The sequence below is a fragment of the Eschrichtius robustus genome, chromosome 20 (assembly GCF_028021215.1).
Source record: "Eschrichtius robustus isolate mEscRob2 chromosome 20, mEscRob2.pri, whole genome shotgun sequence".
NCBI lineage: Eukaryota > Metazoa > Chordata > Mammalia > Artiodactyla > Eschrichtiidae > Eschrichtius > Eschrichtius robustus.
In genome coordinates this window covers 57,975,446-57,996,213 of record NC_090843.1, presented here as the reverse complement: position 1 = coordinate 57,996,213, position 20,768 = coordinate 57,975,446, and the positions used below count along the sequence as shown (strand labels likewise).

General features: G+C 51.6%; 2 protein-coding genes across 4 annotated transcripts; both read right to left on the bottom strand.

The window, feature by feature from the left end:
- Positions 1–1,436: 1,436 nt before the first annotated feature.
- On the bottom strand, positions 1,437–7,618 carry ATP1B2 (ATPase Na+/K+ transporting subunit beta 2). Its single transcript, XM_068530518.1, has 7 exons — positions 7,507–7,618; positions 5,588–5,716; positions 4,773–4,877; positions 4,458–4,663; positions 4,164–4,220; positions 3,283–3,381; positions 1,437–3,175 (listed from the first exon to the last, which is right to left on the bottom strand). The coding sequence occupies exons 1-7, from the start codon at positions 7,616–7,618 to the stop codon at positions 3,011–3,013; spliced, it is 873 nt and encodes a 290-aa protein (XP_068386619.1). The 3' UTR covers positions 1,437–3,010.
- Positions 7,619–15,469: 7,851 nt separating this feature from the next.
- On the bottom strand, positions 15,470–20,131 carry SHBG (sex hormone binding globulin). Of its 3 annotated transcripts, none has more exons than XM_068530280.1 (9): positions 19,974–20,131; positions 19,717–19,808; positions 18,398–18,587; positions 17,392–17,553; positions 16,997–17,156; positions 16,744–16,880; positions 16,135–16,342; positions 15,759–15,881; positions 15,470–15,652 (listed from the first exon to the last, which is right to left on the bottom strand). In XM_068530280.1, exons 1-9 carry the CDS (start codon positions 20,082–20,084, stop codon positions 15,624–15,626), a joined length of 1,212 nt encoding a protein of 403 aa, XP_068386381.1. In that variant the 5' UTR covers positions 20,085–20,131; the 3' UTR covers positions 15,470–15,623. The 3 variants fall into 3 exon arrangements, with proteins under 3 accessions (XP_068386381.1, XP_068386383.1, XP_068386382.1); XM_068530282.1 differs by having other exon boundaries at positions 19,932–20,105; XM_068530281.1 differs by having other exon boundaries at positions 15,477–15,881.
- Positions 20,132–20,768: the final 637 nt, after the last annotated feature.

Sequence of the window (20,768 nt, the reverse complement as noted above, 5' to 3'; positions counted from 1 at the left end):
ATGGCCAAAAATAAATAAAGTCAGTTTAATTTTTTAAAAGATAGATCAAATGAATTAAGATGAATGTAAAAATTGAAATGAAATAAAATCCTGTCAAAAAAATTTACAAAACAAGAGTATACACTACTGAATGGAAACCCAGAAACCGCAAAAGAACAACTAAAGCATATTTGACTATATGAAAAACTAACCAGGAATTCCCTGGTGGTCCAGTGGTTAGGACTTTGCGCTTACACTGCCAAGGGCCTGAGTTCAATCCCTGCTCAGGAGAACTAAGATCCCACAAGCCAGGAGGTGTGGCCAAAAAAAAAAAAGGAAAAGAAACCACTTTTAACACTAAAAGAAACCACAAACTCAAGAGGCAAACAATCGATTGGGGGAAATTCTACAATGCATAAAACAGTTTATATCTACAAATGTCAAGGAGCTCTAACAAATTAACAAGGGAAGAACGACCCAATAGAAAAAAAATTTATGCAGCCATTTAAAAAGATGAATTAGAGCTCTACCAGGCCAGGTGAAATTGAGTGAACACAGTGAGATGCACAAAATTGTGTATAATATGATCTAATTTTGGTGTAACAATGACCAAAACCCAGCAATCCCTCTGTGTGTGTGTGTCTGTGTGTGTGTACTATGCATTCATGATAAAACTGTGTATATATGTGTATGCATAAGTAATAAAGTTATTTTTCAAGGCAAATATTGAGGAACTCATTGCAAACAAAAACAAATAAGCCCCAAGAAAATAAAAATTAGCTATAAAGCCATCCACAAATACCACAATCAACACTGTGGTATAGACTCTTCCATCCTTTTTTTCTATGCTTGTGTGTGTACTTTTTTTATGCACAAAACTGGGCTCCTACGTTTCATATTGTTTTGAGATCTGTTTCTTCTGGTCAATTTTCCTCATCTGTCTCCGGGCATTTGCTGATGCTAGTCTCTCCCCCCAAAACCACCACATCCTTTAAGCCCTTCGAAGCCCCCACAGGGAGTTGGTGACCACTCTGAATTTTGTCCTCACCAGCTTTCTCCCCTTCCTGGAAATACATTTAGGTCTACCTGGTTTGAGAGTTTCTCGTATGCTCCTCCCCTCTCCTGTTAAACTGGGGAGTTCCTTGGGGGCAGGAACTCTGCCTCTTTCATAAGTGTGTCTTCCTGGTGCCTAGAACGCACATAGTAGGCACTTTATAAGTATTGCTGTAGGAAAGGACGTAGTCTTCTTGCCTGTCTTGTATTGAGTGATCTCAAGATGGTATACGTGATGGAGCAATCTAGGAGGTTGGACACTGGATGGAAGAGATCAAAGCTGGGGAGGGGCCCCCCCAGGGCTGGGTAACTCCCAGGTCACCCAAATCCACCCCCCACCCCCTTCCCAGGGCTCTTCCAAATGCTCAGAAAGGAACAACCTGCACACAGGGCTCCCTGTATGATATATATTTATATATATAATTGCTCTCATTTTATTGTACTTTATCCTCTTTTTACAGTAGATCTGACACAGGCATTAAATAACTGCAGAGAGAGACCACTGGGGTGAGGGGAGTGCAGGAAAACATGGGGACCCAAAGGGAAGAGACTCAGATCCAGCGAGAGAAAAACAGAGGAGAGTCCATCTGTGGGTGGGGTGTGGAAGCTGCAGCATCAAAAAAAAAGGAAGTCAGAGGTGAGGAAGTGAAGGACGTGGGAAAAGAAAGAGTTAAAATGCCTCTATAACTCAAGATCACAGGCAGTCCCTCATTTAACATTCTATGGGCACTATGGGGTTGTTTAAGAAGGCAAAGGGGTCTGAAGGAGATGGAGCCAAGAAATTCAGAGCCTTAGATGGAGGAGGTATTTGCAATTTTCAGGCTGGCATGCAGAGAAAAGGGAAGGAGTTAGTGATTAGTTGATAACTTGCTAAGAGAAGCCAGAGAGAGAATGGTGGGGGCATATCTGGGCCCAGGGGAAGGAGGTGGAATAGTCCCATAGCCAGCTGACGTTTCCAAGGTGGCCACTGGGGACCTAGCCAAAATGGCTGCCCCTCCCCCAGGGCGCCTGGGAAGTGGAACTTGCAGGATATTCTGGGAAAGCGAACAGGGGGAAGGGAGCCATCGGCAAAAACAAAGTGGACATTCAGCCTAGGTCAACCCCGCCCCTCTGAGTGCCTAGCTGGGTGACAGGAGGCGCTAGGAAGAGAATTTTCAAGAACCAACATGGACTTCTCCTTCAGACCCTCATTCCCAGCTCACGTAGTCAACGTGGGGTGAGAAGCCAGATGTGCCAGGAAAGAGGGAAAAGGCCACAGAGCCACCCGGTCCTCAATTACAAACGGTCCCCCTTTCAGTGGAGGGAATGGGGATGGAGAAGTGGGGAAAGACCGGCCAGAGGAGCCAGACAAGTCAAAAGCCACTGAGACAGCGACTGTCGTAGACAGGCAGAAGGCGTGGCAGACAGAGGAAGGTGACAGCAGCTGAGCTGGAATGGAGGGATAGAGGGCCACACTGGTGACCACTCTAACGTACAGAAATATTAAACCTCTATGCTGTGCACCTGGAACTAACGTAGTGTTGTAAGTCAATTCTCCTTCAATTTAAAAAACAGAATTGAGCGCCACCTTAGTGTCTGGAAGTAAGGGGTGAAATGAGATGTGTGTGTAGGTGGGTCGGTGGGCATTTTCTATAGCTCTCAGGGGATAAGAGGGCAGGACAGGTGGGTAGCTGTGAGGACACCCCACTCACAGCTACACCACGACTAGAAAGGCTCCCAACTCCTCTGTGACCGCCTTGGGGTCCCATCTCCCTGTCCCTGACTGAGCTAGCGTGGGAAGAAGATAGTAGAAAATGTGCGTAGCCAGGGAATCACGACAGACATCAGGTCGGGTTCAGAAGTAAAGGAAAAGGGACTCAGACAAGCCAGAGCTCTGTTATAAAAAATACCTTTGGGGTGGGTGAGGGAGGGATCAGGCAGGGTCAGGGATATTCCAGAAGCATCCGTAGGAAAGAGGTGGGGGCGGGAGGAAGGGGCCTCAGGTTTTGTTGATGCGGAGTTTGAAGGCCACGCGCCCAGCAAACTTGTCGCGCTCGTCGTCAGTGGCGATGTTGGCGGCGTTGACGCGGCACTCCACGTTCACCTCCACGTTGGGGGTCACATTCAGGAACTTCACGGCCACCAGGGGCTGCGTGTAGTTCACCTGGGCCAGAGGAGGAGAGCGAGGCTCCAGGCCCGCGGCAACTCGGCCTCCTCCCCAGGGCCCCGCTCCCCTGCAGGAGCCAGCACCCGGCCTCCCACGGGACTTACGTGGAACTTCTTGCCGTAGTAGGGGAAGTACATGAGGTCGATGTTGCCGTTCGCAGGGAACATGACGAAGTTGCCGAGATTCTCAGCATCTTCATCTCGCTGTGGGGGGCGCAGGAGGGTGGGGGAGAGCATGTGAGGGAACCCAGACGCTCGCCAGACTTCCCTTTGTTCCTCCTTCACCCCCAAATTATCCTGTCTCATATCCGTATCCCTTGAGCGCGGAGGCTGGTGCGTTTGCGCGTGCGCAGTAGCGGGTGTCCCGTCTCTTCCATCAGACTGGGAAGGCCTCCAGGGCGCTAATGAGCCTGAAGCCTCCTACTGCCCTCCCACCCCAAATTCTTACCCCATCCTCAGGAATCGGTTTCTGGAGCGGAGCCAAGAGAGAACAGATAAATGAGTAAGGACTCAGTAGGAAACAAGGAGGGGGATGAATGAAGAGGGGCGGGAAGTTCCTAGAGAGGACAGAGGTGGGGGGAGCAGGGTTCCAAGGACAACTTAGTGGTGGCAGGTGGTGCTTACAGATCAGCAGCTACCAGATACCTAAAAAGAACTGAGGGATAGGAGAGACATGGGATGGAGAGCAGAAGACATGGTCAGGGAATAGAGGAGAACATGGAAGGATTAGGGAGAGAAGCCAGAAGCAGGGGTTTGGGTGGAGTCAGGAAGGGGGTGTCTATCCACACAAAAGAGCAGACTTCTGCATCCTAGAGAGAAGCAAGACGGGTGGCAGCCCCTTGGAGTTTGAGCCATACTGGAGCCCACTCTTACCCCCTTGTCCCTAGAGTGATGGAGCCTCTGGGAGCAAAGAAGACAGGGAGAGATGAGTGAATGACATGGAAACCATGAAGGACAAACAGGTGCACAAGGCCCAACAAACTCACCTTCCCCACACAGGTAACATTCATGCTCTGGTTTGCTCCTGCGTAGAAGTTGATGACCTGGAGCGAGGAGAGAGAGTGGTGAGGGTTAAAGAAAGAAGTTGTCAAAGACACAAGTATCCAGCCTTCCAACCACGATCTCAGCCTCCAATGGCCCCATCTCTCTTGTTCTCTCAGCCACTCAAACATCTAAAAATCTCCCAAAGCCCAAGAGCCCCAGCAAAAGAAAGCAACTGCCAGCAGATGGTAGCCCCAGCTCCCTCCTCCGTTCCCCCTGGGAACTAAGGCCATGAGTACCCGGTTCATCTTGATGAAGACACAGGGCTGTCCCGTGCTGTAACCATAGTGGGTGGGGTCCCCAATGCCAGAGCAGTCGCCCAGCTGGGTCCGGTTGAACTGGCAGGCACGTTTTGGGTAGTTGAGAACTCCGTTATCTGGTTGTTCGTAATAGCGCCCAGGGAGGCAGACATCATTCTTTTGGGCTTGGATGGAGTCATTGTAAGCTACGGAAGGGGGTGGGGGGGAGAGTCACAGGCCTCATGTTCTGCTCCCAGGGTCCCCAGTCCCCTGCCCTGAGGTCCTGCACAGCCACATCACCAGCCCCATACTCACGCTCCAGGAACTTGTTGAGCTTCTGAACATGCTGGTCCCAGCTTTCAGTGTCACTGACATTGACAATGACATCAAGGTTCTCAGTCTTAGGGCGAATCATCAAGCCTAATCAACAAAGGCGAGAGTGAGGGGTATATATAAGATGAGGGACCACACACAGAGGGAAAAAGATGGACATAGGGAACACCAGGGTGAGGGACAGGTGAAGATCCGAGATCGTCTTCCCGGGAGGGAGATCTCCTGTGAACATCTGCCACCTCCCCAGATCACAGAGCTCTCAGGTGTGGGAAATGGGAAGGCAGACTTCAAGAAGAACTCCCCAGGGCTTCCCTGGTGGCGCAGTGCTTAAGAATCCACCTGCCAATGCAGGGGACACAGGTTTGAGCCCTGGTCCGGGAAGATCCCCCATGCTGCAGAGCAACTAAGCCCGTGCGCCACAACTACCGAGCCTGCGCTCTAGAGCCTGTGAGCCACAACTACTGAGCCTGTGTGCCACAACTACTGAAGCCCACACGCCTAGAGCCCGTGCTCTGCGACAAGAGAAGCCACCGCAATGAGAAGCCCGCACACCACAATGAAGAGTAGCCCCCACTCGCCGCAACTAGAGAAAGCCTGCGTGGGCAATGAAGACTCAACGCAGCCAAAAATAAAATAAAGAAGTAATTGAAAAAAAAGAACTCCCCAGCACATGGTGACTGGATCATCAGAACCAAACCTCTGAGAAGAGCTGACAGTTCTCAGCCTGTGCGTTCCTTTTGGATACCTGGGGGCACGAGAGCAGTTCGGGTGGCTGGTGGGGGGGCCTCATCACTCACCCGGTGTGGCCAGTTGGTCCTGGTACTTGGGGGTATGGTCAGAGACCGTCTGCAGCATCACCCACATGGTGAGGGTGAACATGGCGGTGAGGAAGCCATAGAAGACGAGGTAGAAGAGGAGGATAAAGGCTAAGGAGGAGGAAACAGGGTCAGCAGGTTCCAGGTCTCCCTCGATGACCTGACCTATCCCCACACACCCCTCTCCCACTCAGAGGTTCTGCACAGGAATGGATCGCAGAGCCTTGGGAAGCCTTCCCTTGGAAGCAAAAGGAGACAAGCTGAAAAACGGCAGTTGTGTCTGGCTTCCAGCCATGACTCCCAGCCCTTCCTGGTCCCACAGCACAGTGAAGCCCGACCTTGTGGAGGCCACAAGAGACCTAAACTCTTGTTGCTGGCACAACTCATAGTATAGGCCGCAGTCATTTTGCCACAAATTACGTTCTCAACTTCTCAACCTTCGTGGCCCTGAAAAGGCACAACATCTGATACCACTGTATCGGTACTCATGCTTGAACCCGTCTAGCACGATGGCTTTCAAGATGGCATTGGCCCCAATTCACAGCCAAACTCTTATCCCATCCCTCAGGGTGTGGACGCCCACACTCAAATAGCAAAATCTCTCTCTCAGAGCCCCACAAAAGCCAAACCTTGAATGAGGCTCCTGCCAAGCTACAAAGTCTCTCAGAGACAGCTGTCCAGAACCTTCAACAGTTCCCCCCACCCTCCAATTCCCACACAGCACTCAGGGCAGAGGCAGGAGTAAACGTAGACCTCCAATAGCCTTTCAGGCATAGAGCTGGTCCTTGGTGGATGTGACACGTCGCTCCGTCACTCCTCAGCCTAGTGTGAGCACCTGCTCTTTCCACCAGCCCTGACCCCCAGTCCTTCCATCTCAGAAGACACTTCACTCAGGAAGCCTTCTCAGATTCTCCCAAGCACTCGTGGATCCATCCCTCCAGTCCCAGGGAGTGGACTTCATGTTTCCTGCAGCAAGGACTGCATCGGACCCACCTCAAGTGCCCCAAGTGGCTGGGCTAATGGGGACAGCATTCAATTAGTGTGGATGAACTGTAAGCTGTGTCGCACAATGTCTCCTGTGCTTCGACTCCCCAGCTTGAAAATCCCTTTCGGAAGAATTCCACCCCTCACTGGCACCTATGCCCAGCACGGGACCCTCACCCAGACGCAACTCCCTCCACGCCTCCCCAGTGGCGCCAAGGTATGGGTGGGGAAGGAGCCAAGCCACGCAAGCCCACAGACACACTGGGCCGGATGATGTACATGTCTCACCACTAGTGACCACTCCCTCCGCCTGCGACATCTGAGCCGAACACCCAGCCCCGAAAACCTCCCAATGTCACCCCGGCGCAACAGCCCCCCGCCCGCCAAGCAGTCACAGAAGGCTCCAAAACACCCGGTAGTAGGACACAGACAACTTCCGCTGTGAAGAACCCCCTCCAACACACACCCCACCTCTCCAAGACCCGCCCGCTCATGAACGTTCCCAGGGTCCAAGGGGTGGGCTCGAGCTAAAAATAGACGGGCCTGGCTAGCTAGTGAGAGTCAGAGGGAGGGAAGGGTCTCTCTTCTGGGGAAGGGGGGCGACTGTGCCGAGCTGACCGGCCCCCGACAGCGAGCGCGAGCGCCGCGGCGCGGACACGCGCTCAGAGCCCGCGACCCCCCGAGCGAGGGGGCTCCGCGGGGGGCGGGAAGGCGGCAGTGACCTACTTTCTCCGCCTCCGCAGCGGCCAGCCGGGGAGATTAGACCGGCGATTCGGCGCCCTCCCAGCCCAGAGCCCGGCAGGGGGGCCGGACGCCGGGGACCCGGGAAGGGAGCTAGGGCTGCGCCGGCGGGACCTCGTGTCCCCGGGGCGTCGCCCGGCGGACCCCCCACCCCTCGCGCGGCCGGCCCCGCATACCCCAGCTGGTCCCGGTGCGGCCCATGAACTGGTGCGTCCTCGGGTTCCACACGAACTCCTTCCACTCCTCAACCACCTGCCCGCAGCTCTTCTTCTCTTTCTGAATGACCATCTTGACGGCTGGGGGCGAGTCCCGCGCGGGGCGGGGGGCTACGGAGAAGCCGGGGTGCGGCGCGTGAAGCCCCCTCACGCACCAGAACGCGCGGGAAGCAAAGGCAGCGGGGGCGAGGGAGAGCCGCCCCTCAGATAAGCAGCTGCTGCAAATTCCGGGGCGCAGGGCCACACGGTGCGGGGTGCTGGCGGCGCGGCGTAGGATGCACAGAACCTAGGCCCCCCCCCCCACTGCAATGAAAAGGGGGGTTGTCCGAGCACGAGAGGATAAAAAGGGAAGGGGTGCGAACGCAGCTTCACCCCCCAAACCTCCCAGAAGCAAAACGAAAAGGGATGCAAAAATAGACGGCTGCAAAACCCCAGAGAAGCGCATAAAAAATCGGGGCGCAAAGAGGCAGGGAGAGGTGGGGGAGGGGGCCGCCCCGAAATCCGAGATGCAAAGAGGCTGTGGAGGGGGGTCGGGTGACCGTTCAAGGCTCTTCTGCCTAGCGGAGACCGCCACACCAGCGATGGCTCGGCCGCGGGGGTGGGGTGGGGTGGGGACGCGCAGTTGCGGGGGGACAGGCAGGGATAGGGGTCCCCCGGGCGGAAGCTCCGCTCTTCAGCAGTGCGGGGCCGGCAGCCGCGCCGCGCAGTCTATATACTCCGCGGCTCCGGGGGTGCCCGCCCCCTTCCCACCCCCCCAGAGGCCCCGCCTCCTCGCTGCTGGCCTGGGCGACTTCATGCATATGCAAATTTGGAGAAAGGAATTGGGCCCGCCCCCCTGACGCCTCTTCGGGACCTAGAGGTCTTTCCCTTACCCCCACCCCAGGTACTGGACTAGATGTGGGTGGGTGGAGAGGATAGAGGGCGTGTCCGGGCGGAGTAGAGGGTAAGATAACCCCAGAGAGACACAGAAGACAGAGAGGAAAGCAGATATATGCTGAGATGGGGGCCCCAGGCAGGGAGTTAGAAAGAGACTAATATCCAGGAGACAGGGCAGAATGTGAGACGAATAGAGAAGGAGCCAGAGATCAAGAAAAACAGATCGAAGAGACCAGCTGAGGTACTACACCAGGTGGGCTGGAAGCTAGAACAGGCCTCAAAGAGATCAATAGAGGCCACCACAGGAGGGAAATTCCCCCTATGGGAGCCGCTACGAATCCCCCCCCGACACCTCCTACTCCAGTCCCACTGCCGCTTCTCCCACCACGTGCTTCTCCCCAAGCCTGGGGGCTTCCCTGCTTTCCCACCACATCTGTCATGAAACCCTTCCAGGGACTTCTCTGGTGGCGCAGTGGTTAAGACTCCGCGCTCCCAATGCAGGGGGCCCTGGTTCCATCCCTGGTCAGGGAACTAGATCCCACGTGCATGCCGCAACTAAGGAGCCCGCCTGCTACAACTAAGACCTGACGCGACCAAGTAAATATTAGGGGGACAAAAAAGGCCTTCCAACACCGCATTCCCAGCCCCCAATACTGCCCTGAGACCCCAGCCCTGGAGCCCCATCTGCTTAGGTGTTCTGCCTCCTCCCACCCCCATGTCTGAACTCTCCTTCTCATTTGCCCATTTGGGTCAACAGACATTTATTGAGCACCTACTAGAGACCTTGTGCAACCCACCGCTGGGGAGGTAAAGTCGTGGTTCTCACAGGGCTCCAGAGACCCACAGTCTAGTAGGGAGGTACATGGGCCTCGAAAGACCTCCTGTTAAGAATCATTATCTGGCGCACCGCGATGAAGAGTGGCCCCCGTTTGCCACAACTAGAGAAAGCCCTCGCACAGAAACGAAGACCCAACACAGCCATAAATAATAAATAAAAAAAAAAAAAAAAAAAAGAATCATTATCTGGGACTTCCTTGGTGGCGCAGTGGTTAAGAATCCGCCTGCCAATGCAGGGGACACAGGTTTGAGCCCTGGTCTGGGAAGATCCCACATGTCTCGGAGCAACTAAGCCCGTGCTCACAACTACTGAGCCTGCGCTCTAGGGCCCGCAAGCCACAACTACTGAAGCCCACCCGCCTAGAGCCCATGCTCCACAACAAGAGAAACCACCGCAATAAGAAGCCCGCGCACTGCAACGAAGAGTAGCCCCTGCTCTCCGCAACTAGAGAAAGCCCGCATGCAGCAATGAAGACCCAATGTAGCCAAAACTAAATAAATAAATTTATTTTTAAAAATGTTATTTTCTTTTTAAAAAATATTTATTTATTTAGGCTGCGTCAGCTCTTAGTTGTGGCGTGCAGGCTCTCTGGTTGTGGTGCGCGGCCTCCAGAGCACGCAGGCTCAGTAGTTGCAGTGCGTGGGCTTAGTTGCCCTGCGGCATGTGGGATGTTAGTTCCCCGACCAGGGATCGAACCCGAGTCCCCTGAATTGGAAGGCGGATTCTTAACCCCTGACTACCAGGGAAGTCCCCAAAATGTTATTTTCTTTATCTAGAATAACATTAAATAAATTTAAAATATCATGAAAAGTCGAGAGAAGAACCATGGAAGAAAGGAAAATATTTTATATTTTAGTACCCGAACGGCACTTTTTTCCTGCTTTTTGAACAAGGGATTCCACATTTTCATATTGCACTGGGTCCCACAAATTATGCAGCTGGTCTTACTTCAGTCCCTCCTGCAGCAGACTCTGGATTAATTTTCTCAAAATACAGTTTTTTTGTTGTTGTTTTTTGTTTTGTTTTGTTTTGTTTTTTAAAGTAAGCGTTACCTTATTTTATTTTATTTTTTTTAATTTATTTACTTTTGGCTGTGTTGGGTCTTCGTTTCTGTGCGAGGGCTTTCTCTAGTTGTGGCAAGTGGGGCCCACTCTTCATCGCGGTGCACGGGCCTCTCACTATCGCAGCCTCTCTTGTTGCGGAGCACAGGCTCCAGACGCGCAGGCTCAGTAGTTGTGGCTCACGGGCCTAGTTGCTCCGCGGCATGTGGGATCCTCCCAGACCAGGGCTCGAACCCGTGTCCCCTGCATTGGCAGGCAGATTCTCAACCACTGCGCCACCAGGGAAGCCCCTCAAAATACAGTTTTAATTAGGCCACCCCTCAGCTCAAAGGTCTTCGGTGGCTTCCTGTGACCTTGCAGGATGCAGTCCTGATTCTTCAGTCTAACTTTCAGGGTACTCCATGTCTAGACCCAGTCTGTATCCCCAATCTCCTTTGCCACTAGGCCCCAACTAGTCCTCTGCTGGAGCTGAGCTGGCCACTCCTGGGACAGGCTGTGCTTACTCCTGACTTTACACCTTTGTCCATTTTATTTCCGCATCCTGGAAGACTGCCCACCCTTCAGAGTCCAGCCCCGACTCCCATTCATTCAGTCAATGTGTACCTAATGAGCATTTGCTTAGAGCCAGGCACTATTCTGGTTCCTGTGCTCCTGGGACTCCCATTCCAATAAACAATAAAAACAAACAAATTAAATAATGTTAATATTATGCAGAAAAAAATAAAACAGGGTGATGTGCCAGAGTGCCTGCATGGGCATGGATGGCCTTACTGAGGAGATAATTTTTAATTGCCCCAAGTAACCCAAAGGAGCCATAGGGACATGTAGGGGAAGAGCTTTCCAGGTGGAGGGAAGGGTGAGTGCAAAGGCTGGGCTTGAATGAGGGACAGCAAGATTGGTACAGCAAGAGATCTGAGAGGTAGGCAGAGGCCAAATCAAACAGGTCCTTGTACGCCAAAGGGAGTAGTTTGGATTTTAATCCAACCATCACAGAAACAATTTTAGGATTTTTCTGTGGGTTTTTTTGTTGTTGTTTGTTTGTTTGGCCGCACTGTGCAGCACATGAGATCTTAGTTTCCCGACCAGGGATCGAACCCATGCCCCCTGCAGTAGAAGCACAGAGTCTTAACCACTGGACCGCCAGGGAAGTCTTAATTCTACGGTTTTAAGCAAGGGATTGACATGATTAAATTTAATGAAAATCACCATGGCTGCCATGTGAGAGTGGACCGTGGGAAGCGAGGAGACCAGGTAGCAGGGCTTTGCAGCAGTCCGGGTGGGAGATATGGATGACCTGGACCAGGGCAGCAGCTTTGCAGATGGAGACAAGAGGATGGGTTCAGAATCTATTTAGGAAGTAGAATGATGACCATGGCTAGTGCCTAGGTTTTTGTCTTGAGCAACTGGGCTGAAAACTCTTGTATTTTATCTTTTCAGCTAGACTGTAAGCTCTTTCAGAGCAAGGCTTTCTATATATCCTCCATACCCAAGCAACCCACAGAGCTACCGAAGATAATGCCTGGTTGCTGAATTGGGCTTAAACAGGGAATGGCTCCTTCTACGAGAAACCTCAGGGAAGCAACTTGCCTTTTCCTTCATCAGTTAAGGAGCACGGAAATGGGCCAGTCTCGATCTGGAGAGATGAGGCCTGGATCTTACCCTCAACGCACACAGCCTGGCAAACACAGGCCTGCAGATGGCCTCCAGACTGTTGGTTCAGTCTCTGCCCTGTACCCCAGGCTCACTTGGAAAAGAAAGAATGAATGTCTTCTGTACCTTTAGGGCAGTTCTGGGGTAAGGCTGAGATAGTGTTGCTGCCTTCCATGCCTTCTCCTAAAGGTGAGGTCAGCATGAGGAGGGTAGGGAGGGTTTCACAGGGAAACAAGCTGAGGAAGGAGTGAGGGGGCAAAGAGCCATTACAAACCTCCAACCTCTTTCCGGAACCCAGCCCTCCCTCCAGCATCTCCAGAAAGGAAGAAGGGAATAAGAGCTCCCACACCCCCTCTCCCATACCCAGAGCCTGTCTTAGGTCTGTGCCCAATGACTCCCTTCCCCCTACCAACCAAATCCCAGGGACTCAGCTGTTCGGGTTCCCAGCAAGATGGGTCTTTGTAGAGACAAGAACAAGGAAAGAAGAGGGCTCCAAAACACAGATATGGGGGCAGGGGGAGGAAAAGTAGGGGGTTATTATTTCATGGGTACAGACTTTCAGTTTTACAAGATGAAGAGTTCTGGAGATGGATGGTGGTGATATTTGCACAACATTGTGAAGCTTAATGCCACTGAACTGGACGCTTGAAAATGGTTAAGATGGTAAAAGACTGAGGAAAACTGACTGGCTTGAATTTACTATTATAGCACCTCTCCTTTCTTGCAATTTATCATGGTCTGTGTAATGGCCTAGAGTGTCTTTATTTTATGTGATGAAGGTATGTGTGATTTTATGAAGGTATATATTTGTATTCTGTAACCGTTAAAGACTTAGCCTGACTTTAAACCATGCCACCTGGAACTAATGTATAAATGTTTTTTATCCGTTGGCTTTTCATTTCATCCATATATTCAATATATCTTGATTAAATTGTAAATTCCTCAAAAAATTGGTTAAGATGATAAATTTTATGTTATGTGTATTTTACCACAATTTAAAAAAAAGGAAAGAAACACAGATGTTCCTCCGCTGACTAGATCAAGCCCCAACTCCTCAGCAGGACATACAAGGCCTCTCACCCCATGACCCAAGGAGCCTTCCCAGTCTGCCCTCATTCCATCTCAGCCTGCCCCCGGTTCAGCCACATCACACACCCTTCCTTATCTTCCACACCCGGCAGGCTCAGACTTATATTTCAAGAACTATGCAGGAGGCTAATGATATAAACAAGAGCAACATCTCTCATACGGGGAGCACTTGCTATATGCCAAGCACTGTGCTACACATCTGACTTACATGATTCCACCAAACCCTCCCGGCAACCCTGAGTAGGGTGACTTGCCCATTTTGTAGATGGGGAAACTGAAAGGTAAAGAGGTTTAGTCATTTGTTCAAGTTCCTGGCACTTCCTAAGAGATCCCTATTAAATCATTTTACATATCTATCTCTCTCCCAAGACCCCTGTTCTCCAGGGCCAGGACGAAGTCTTATTCATTTCTGGAGTCCCTATGGAGTACCTAACACAGTGTTTGGCATACTATCAGGGTCCAATAAATGTTAGTTGAAAGAAAGAAAGAGGGAGAGAGAGAGAGAGAGAGAGAAGGAAGGAGGGAAGGGAAGAGAGGTAACACACAGGGTGGAGTGAGTGGGTAGACCAGGCTTGGAGCCTACAGCATATGCTGTCAAGCTCCAGAATGGTTTTTAGGGGTGTGGGAGAGGCAGGGGACACTGGGCTGGCATTGTAGGTGCCCTTGGTGGGAGCCTGGCAGAGTCTGTGTAAAAGCAGAGTCAGTCTTAATGAAAGAGTGTAGACAGCTCTGGATGGTAATCAGGAATCTTGGAATCTAGGGCAGGCTGGAGAAAGAGAGGCTGGGAGCACAGTGTCCTGGACAGGACGGGGTAGAGGGAGGAGAGAAAAGCTAGCCCTTGGGAGATTCCTCAGGGACACAAGGCCAGGAAGTTGCCACTCAGAACAACCCCCTTGGTGGGGACCAGGTGTGTTCAAGCCCTTGAGCCTCTCTCCCCACTGGCTTGCTCATACCCGAGACCCCCACAGGACTGGTTTCTTTTCAGGTTTCTATTCAGGTCTCTGCTCAAGTGACACTGCCTCAGAGAAGCCTTCCCTGACCACCCGGCTAATGCTGCCCCTCCCCTACCACCCTTGATTCTACTACAGGATTTTATTCCCTTTATAGAGACAACCACTATCTGAAATAACCTTGCTTATTTATTTTTGTTTATGGACTATCTGGCTGTCTCCTCTCTTATACTGTGAACTTCATAAGCGCAGGGATTGTGTCTATCCTTTTCATCAATGCATTCTCAGTGTCTAGAACAGTGCCTGGTACACAGTAGGTGCTCAGTAAATATCAGTTGAATGAACTTATTCAAGTGGCCCAGGCTGACCCTGAACATTGCCCAGGGACCAGAGTTGAATTTGGGCTCTCTGGACATGCTGAGGACTCTCCTGCAAAACACTCTGACGGGAAGGAGGCAGCTATAGACTTGCAAACTTGAGATTGTGAGGGTCCAAGGAGGGGCCTAGGATGTGTCTTCCAACCCAGAGACTCTCTGGGGTCATTTAGGTCCTGGCTAATCCTTGTAGAAGGGGGACAGCAGGTCCAAAGAGTGACTCACCCTGTTGCCTGGGTTACTGGTAGGAAGATCCTTGTAACCTAGGAAGCTGGGACACTGGGATCCCCATGGGGTCTGGTGATGGGGGATGGGCATGAAGTTTCCCAGGGAGCTGGGGGTTGAGGCAGGAGGGTACCCCAGGGAGGAGATAGGGCACCAGGATTCTCCAGAGGTCTGGGGGCTGAGGGCTGGGGTCACCATATATTCTTTAAGGGCAGAGATATTCCCCACTCTGTCTGTTCTTTCCAGCTGGGACCAGCACAAGCCAGTTCCTGTTTAATGGAGTAAAGACAAACTTGTCTGGGAACGCAGTTAGTGGGCCGAGATGAGGAGAGATAGAGGCAGCCTTTTCCCTCTGCTCTCCCCCGCCCCCTTTTCTTTCTCCCTGCTGCCTCCACCCCTTTTCCCAAAGGGCTCCATCTCTCTATGACCCACTCACGCCCCCTGCTGCTCCTTTCTTGGATAGCAGTGGCCTGTCTAAAGGACAACAAAATCTTATCTCTTCCCTTCCCTCCTGATTTCTGGGGACCAGCCTCAGAGGGACAAAGCTAAAGCCCCAAGGCAGCAGCTGCTGGGGAAGGAGGTGGGCTCCTGGCTCCCAGGAAGTGACTCGCATCTGGGGTGTGTGTGTCTGTGGGTGCTGTTGCTGGGATCTCAGCCTAAGAAGTCACCACTTCCTCAGGAAGCCCTCCTTGATCCCCAGCCTAGGTCAAGGCCACTGGCCTTCAAGCTTTCTCAGTTCCCTGACTGCTCCTCTATGGTGCATATCAGAGTTTCCAATTATCCACTCACTTGTTAGGCTTTGATGGATGCCTGCCTCCCCCGGGGGACCACAAGCACCGAGAGGGCAGCAAGCAGGGTTAATTTTTTGTTTTGTTTTATTTTGTTTGGCCGCAGTGTGCGGCATGCAGGATCTCAGTTCCCCGACCGGGGATCGAATCCAGGCCCGCTGCGTTGGGAGCTCGGAGTCTTAACCACTGGCACTAGGGAAGTCCCGAAGCAGGGTTAGTTTTGCTCATCATTGCAACCCGATGCTCAGCACAGTGCCTGGTACATTGCAGATGCACAGTAAATATTTGTTAAATAAATGAATGAGTGACATTCAAAGGAGGTTCTTAGGTGGGGATTTAATGGGTAGTGACAGTGCCATTGCCTGGGCTCTGGGGGCAGCTGTGAGTCCAGATGTCCTGGCTTCTGCTCAGGGCCCGGTCCACGTCCAGCCTCTGGCCTTGTGCCCAAAGGCCATCCAAGCAAAAGGATGCAGAAGAGGCCTCTCCTAGAGGGAGGTAGTATGGAGGAGGCATTAGGGTGGCTGGGGTCCAGAAGCTCCTCCCCACTTTTCCAGTCCTCTAACCTAAATTTTTTAAAGCACTTCCTCCCACTGTCCCCTTATCCTCTCTCTTCTTGTGGCCTTCTCCTCTTCCCTCGCAGAGATTTCCTTCCCCTAAAAATGCATCCCTTCCCACCTCTTCCCCTCCCCTTAGCTGTTTCCCATGGTGTGCTGAGAAACTTCAACATCACTTTCTTACCTGGCAAAGCCCCCAGGAAGAGACGCCCCTGCGTCTGGGCCCAGAGGTTGAGGAGGGAGCCAGGGCCCATGGGAGGCAGAGCAAGGATCTCCTTCTTTGTCCCCTGGCTCAAAACCACCCTGGACACAGTCAGCTTCAGCTGAAGAGTGATCCCCAAGACGAGGGGCAGATCCAGCCCTGGCCCTGACACAGAAGACAGCACCACTTTCTGCAGAGTATGTGGGAAGGGACATAAGTGGGGGAGGAAAGAATGAACTGCATCTGCTCCGTGTGGCCCCACCCCTGGCTGCCTTAATTCCGTCTCTTAGCCGTGCAGTCTATCTACTGGCCATTCCCACCACCTCCATCCTGCCTTAACTCTCCTGGCTTGGCCCTCTATAAAACCACACCCTCCCCAAGTAAATATATAATCTAACTAAAAGTCACTGTTTGCTGTGGGCAGCTTTAATATGTGTCTCTGCCCGCCCACCCCAACCCTTAAACCACCGTAATATTGACATTTTATTTTATTTTGATTTCTTTATTTTTTCATAATATTGACATTTTAGCGTCCCCTTTTCTCCCACTGCTCCCAGGCTCCACTGAATACGGGCAGCATCCCCCTCTTACTTGATCTTGGAGTTGGAGGCTGAGCCAAGAAGGGTTTTCTGGGCTCCCAAGGGCAAGGAGGTGGCCTGAGCCTGCTGCTAGCTGGAGTCTCAGGTCCAAGGAGAAAGCCCAGGGCTCTTCATGAGGCCGGGGAATGTCTGGGGGGAGAAATGATCCTCCTGAGGTCTGAAGCCTGGGGATTCATGGAGGGAAGGGGCTAGTGCTGGAGGGAAATGGACACAGAGCTGGCCATGGAGGGCAAAATAACCTTTACCTTGGAGACTGAATTCTGCACCAGTCCCTGGCGGGAAGAATATCCCAGGTTGAGACTCTACAGCACAGCTTCTGAGACTAGTGGGGACAGATGCTGAGGTCTGGGCCTGCTGGTCCAGCCAGTCATCCCGGTGCAGGCAGCCATCCAGGGTAGGGACCAGCTGGAGCCCGAGGGGGGAAGGGAAGATGCGGGGGATGCTGGAATCAGGATATCTGAGCCCCAGTCCCAGACTCCCATCCTGTTTATTCCCCTCCAAGACGCAAGCATTTGGCCTCCCCCATGCAGCTCTCACCCCATCCCCCCTCCTTGAAGTGTGGACTTAGACCCCCACAGCCATCCAGCCAGCAATGTTTTACGAGCTTTGGTCTTGGTTCCTGCCCCTGTGACGCAGTTACCGGCAACTGGAGTTTGGAGGCAGGGAAGAGCAGCCCCCCCAGAGCAATCCTCATGATGGGCTGGGGTTTGCTTGCCAGTGGCCCAGAGACCTGTCTCAGGTGCAGCACCTCCTCCCCATCCACCCCCAGCATCACAGAATCCCCAAGGATCTTCACTTCCATCTGCAAGAAGAAAAAGAGAAGAAGAGTCAGAGGTTCCTGGGGCCTGCCTCCACCACTTTCTTCAGAGGCAGTCTAGAAAATGCCATACTGAAGATGGCGGAGTAGAAGGACTTGAGCTCACCTCCTCTCACGAAGATACCAAAATCACAACTAACTGCTGAGCAACCATCTACGAAAAAAGACTTGAACCTACCAGAGGCAGTCTAGTATGGCAGAAAGAACATGTACTTGAAGAGTCAGCTGGCATCCCCAGCTCACTCTGGACTTGTCACTTACATACTAACTAAGCCTCAGAACTCCCTTCTGAAAAAATGGGGACAAGAATAGCAACTTCTGGGACTTCCCTGGTGGTCTAGTGCTTAAGACTCTGCAATTCTGGGACTTCCCTGGTGGTGCAGTGGTTCAGAATCCGCCTGCCAATGCAGGGGACACGGGTTCGATCCCTGCTCCGGGAAGATCCCACATGCCTCGGAGAAACTAAGCCCATGAGCCACAACTACTGAGCCTGGGCTCTAGAGCCCATGCTCCGCAACAGGAGAAGCCATCGCAATGAGAAGCCCGCGCACCGCAACAAAGACCCAATGCAGCCAAATATATAAATAAAATTATATTAAAAAAAAAAAAAGACTCTGCGCTTCCACTGTGGGGGGCACGGGTTTGATCCCTGGTCAGGGAAATAAGATCCTGCATGCCAAGCGGTGTGGCCAAAAAAAAAGCAATTTCATGGGACTTTTGTGTGGATTCAATGAGATGACAGTGGTAAAGGGATGCCCAATAACTTGGTTCCATTCCCTTCCTCAGATCAGCTCAAGACACCCCTCCCTCAGGACCAGATCTGGCTTACCTGGTGCCACCTCCCATCGTCCAGCCGGGGTCCAGCACCCACTGTAAGTTGGGCCCAGTGATTATGAAGCTGGATCTCAGGCCTGCCATCCCGAAGTCCCAGCACAAACCAGTCATCCTCTGGGTTGGTATCACCATAAAAAATCACTCCCTCTGGATCCCAGGTCCGAAACTCAAAGGAGGAGGAGGTTCTGGAAGGACACAGAAGGAAAGACTGTGTATGGGGTGTGCTCTTTGAGCATAGACGTGAGGTTGAGGGAGGTGGAGTTCAGGGAGAGAGAAGGACAGGGAGACAGGGAAAAGAGAGAGGCTGGTGCACTGTTTATAATAGCTAAGACATGGAAGCAACCTAAAGGTCCATCGATAGATGAATGGATAAAGAAGATGTGGTACATCTATGCAATGGAATATTACTCCGCCATGAAAAAGAACGAAACAAGGACTTCCCTGGTGGTCCAGTGGTTAAGACTCTGAGCTCCCAGTGCAGGGGGCCTGGGTTCGATCCCTGGTCAGGGAACTAGATCCCACATGCGGCAACTAAAGATCTTGAATGCCGCAACGAAGATCCCACATGCTGCAAATAAGACCCGACACAGCCAAATAAATAAATATTTAAGAATGAAACAATGCCATCTGCAGCAACATGGATGGACCTAGAGATTATCATACTAAGTGAAGTAAATCAGACAAAGACAAAATACTATATGCTATCATTTGCAAGTGGAATTTAAAAACTGATACAAATGAACTTATTTGCGAAACAGAAACAGACACACAGACATAAAAAACAAACTCATGGCTACCAAAGGGGAAGGTGGGGAGGGATAAACTGGGAGTTTGGATTAACAGATACAAACTACTATATATAAAGTAGATAAGCAACTTCTGTTGCTTATTCCTTGAAATGTGTCAGCTTACATTTTATCATCTTTTTTTTTTTTTTTAATCACATCTTACTACCAAGTTTGATCTCTGCTTTTTGCTTCTGTTTTAGGAGCAATGATCTCAATAAAGAATATTTTTGGAAAAAAAAAAAGATAAGCAACAAGGTCCTACTGTATAGCACAGGAAACTATATTCAATATCTTGTAATAAACTATAATGCAAAAGAACCTGAAAAAGAATATATATATATATAACATGTATCATAAATACACATATATATAAAATTCAATCACTTTGCTGTACCCCAGAAACTAACGCAACAGTGTAAATCAACTATACTTCAATTAAATAAAGCAAAAAAAAAAAAAAGAGAGGAGCTGATGGAGAGAGGGTGAGGTCAGGGGACTAGGTCAAAGAATTAGGTCAACCCCATACTTTATGATCTTGGTGAGGTTAAAGGTCATGATGGTTACAGGTTCTTGTCCAGGGCCATTGCTGAGGTGCAGAGCAGGCCGGTCCTGAGTCCTCTGCCAGGGAGAAAAATAAACAAGCTGAAATGAGACGTGCCAGAGACAGGCAGGAGGGAGAAGCACTGTTACAAGGCCAGAGGAGGAAAGGAAGGAAGACAGCAGAGTTAAAGTGTAGCTCACTTAAACACACACAGGGCTTAGCGCCCTGTCCTGCTCCTGCACCTGTCTGGGGAGAGTATGTCTCACGGCTCGTCCTTCATGGCTGGGAGGCAGCAGTAGTAGCAGCAGCAGCGGCAGCCCACGCCATGTGGCCGGTGGATCTCCGCTCTCCATAATCAGCCGCGGTCCTCTCTGCCTCAGACAACTCTGAGGAGAATGCGTGGGGGCAGGCAGCGTCGCACATGGTTGGTGGAGGGTTAAAGGTTGCCCCGGGGGAAGAAGGGGGGCAGGAGACAGGGCCACTGACCCTACGGCCCCTCTGAGGACAAATGCAGTGAGGGACAGAGTTCCTCCACTACCCTCCCCCGCTGCTGAGAAAGTTTCTGAGCTGGGAGAGGACACCTCACTTCCCCTCTCCTTCTAGAGCCTGACCTGGGTCCTCCAAGCCTTCTGCCCACCTGCGGAGGCTGCCTTGAAGGTAAACATGAGATCTAGAAACAGTCATGCCCGGATCCCCAAGTAGCATCCTCCGTAAGGCCTAGAGCTGAGACATGGAATCCCAAATACTAGCTGGGTGACTGTGGGCAAGTCACCCCACCTGTGTTCTTTAGTGTCCTTGTCTGCAAAATGTGAAAAAATACCTACTTTCCGGAGCTACTGTGAATGAGGATGAATCGAGATGATACAGGCACAGTGCCTGGTATCTGCTCTGAGCTCCTCCCTCAGTATTTTCCCAGGCCTCTGAGGCTTGCTGCATAGGGAGGTGTTGTCTCTGAGTGTGATTCAGTGGATACTAAGAGTCCTGGTCCCTTCCCCCCATTATCTTCTCTTAGCCGTCTACTACAAGGCCTAACCATT

Bases quoted from the DNA above. Each gene is read 5' to 3' on its own strand.
- SHBG (XM_068530280.1), bottom strand. From the start codon at position 20,084: ATGGAGAGCGGAGATCCACCGGCCACATGGCGTGGGCTGCCGCTGCTG. The intron at 19,809-19,973 runs GTGCAGGAGCAG...TCTCCCTGGCAG, and splicing joins GACATACTCTCCCCAGACAG to AGGACTCAGGACCGGCCTGC. The intron at 15,882-16,134 runs GTAAGAAAGTGA...ACCTCCCTCTAG, and splicing joins CTTCCTGGGGGCTTTGCCAG to GAGAGGCCTCTTCTGCATCC.
- ATP1B2 (XM_068530518.1), bottom strand. From the start codon at position 7,618: ATGGTCATTCAGAAAGAGAAGAAGAGCTGCGGGCAGGTGGTTGAGGAG. The intron at 5,717-7,506 runs GTATGCGGGGCC...CCTCCTCCTTAG, and splicing joins CCGCACCGGGACCAGCTGGG to CCTTTATCCTCCTCTTCTAC. The intron at 3,176-3,282 runs GTAAGTCCCGTG...CCTCTGGCCCAG, and splicing joins ACTACGGCAAGAAGTTCCAC to GTGAACTACACGCAGCCCCT.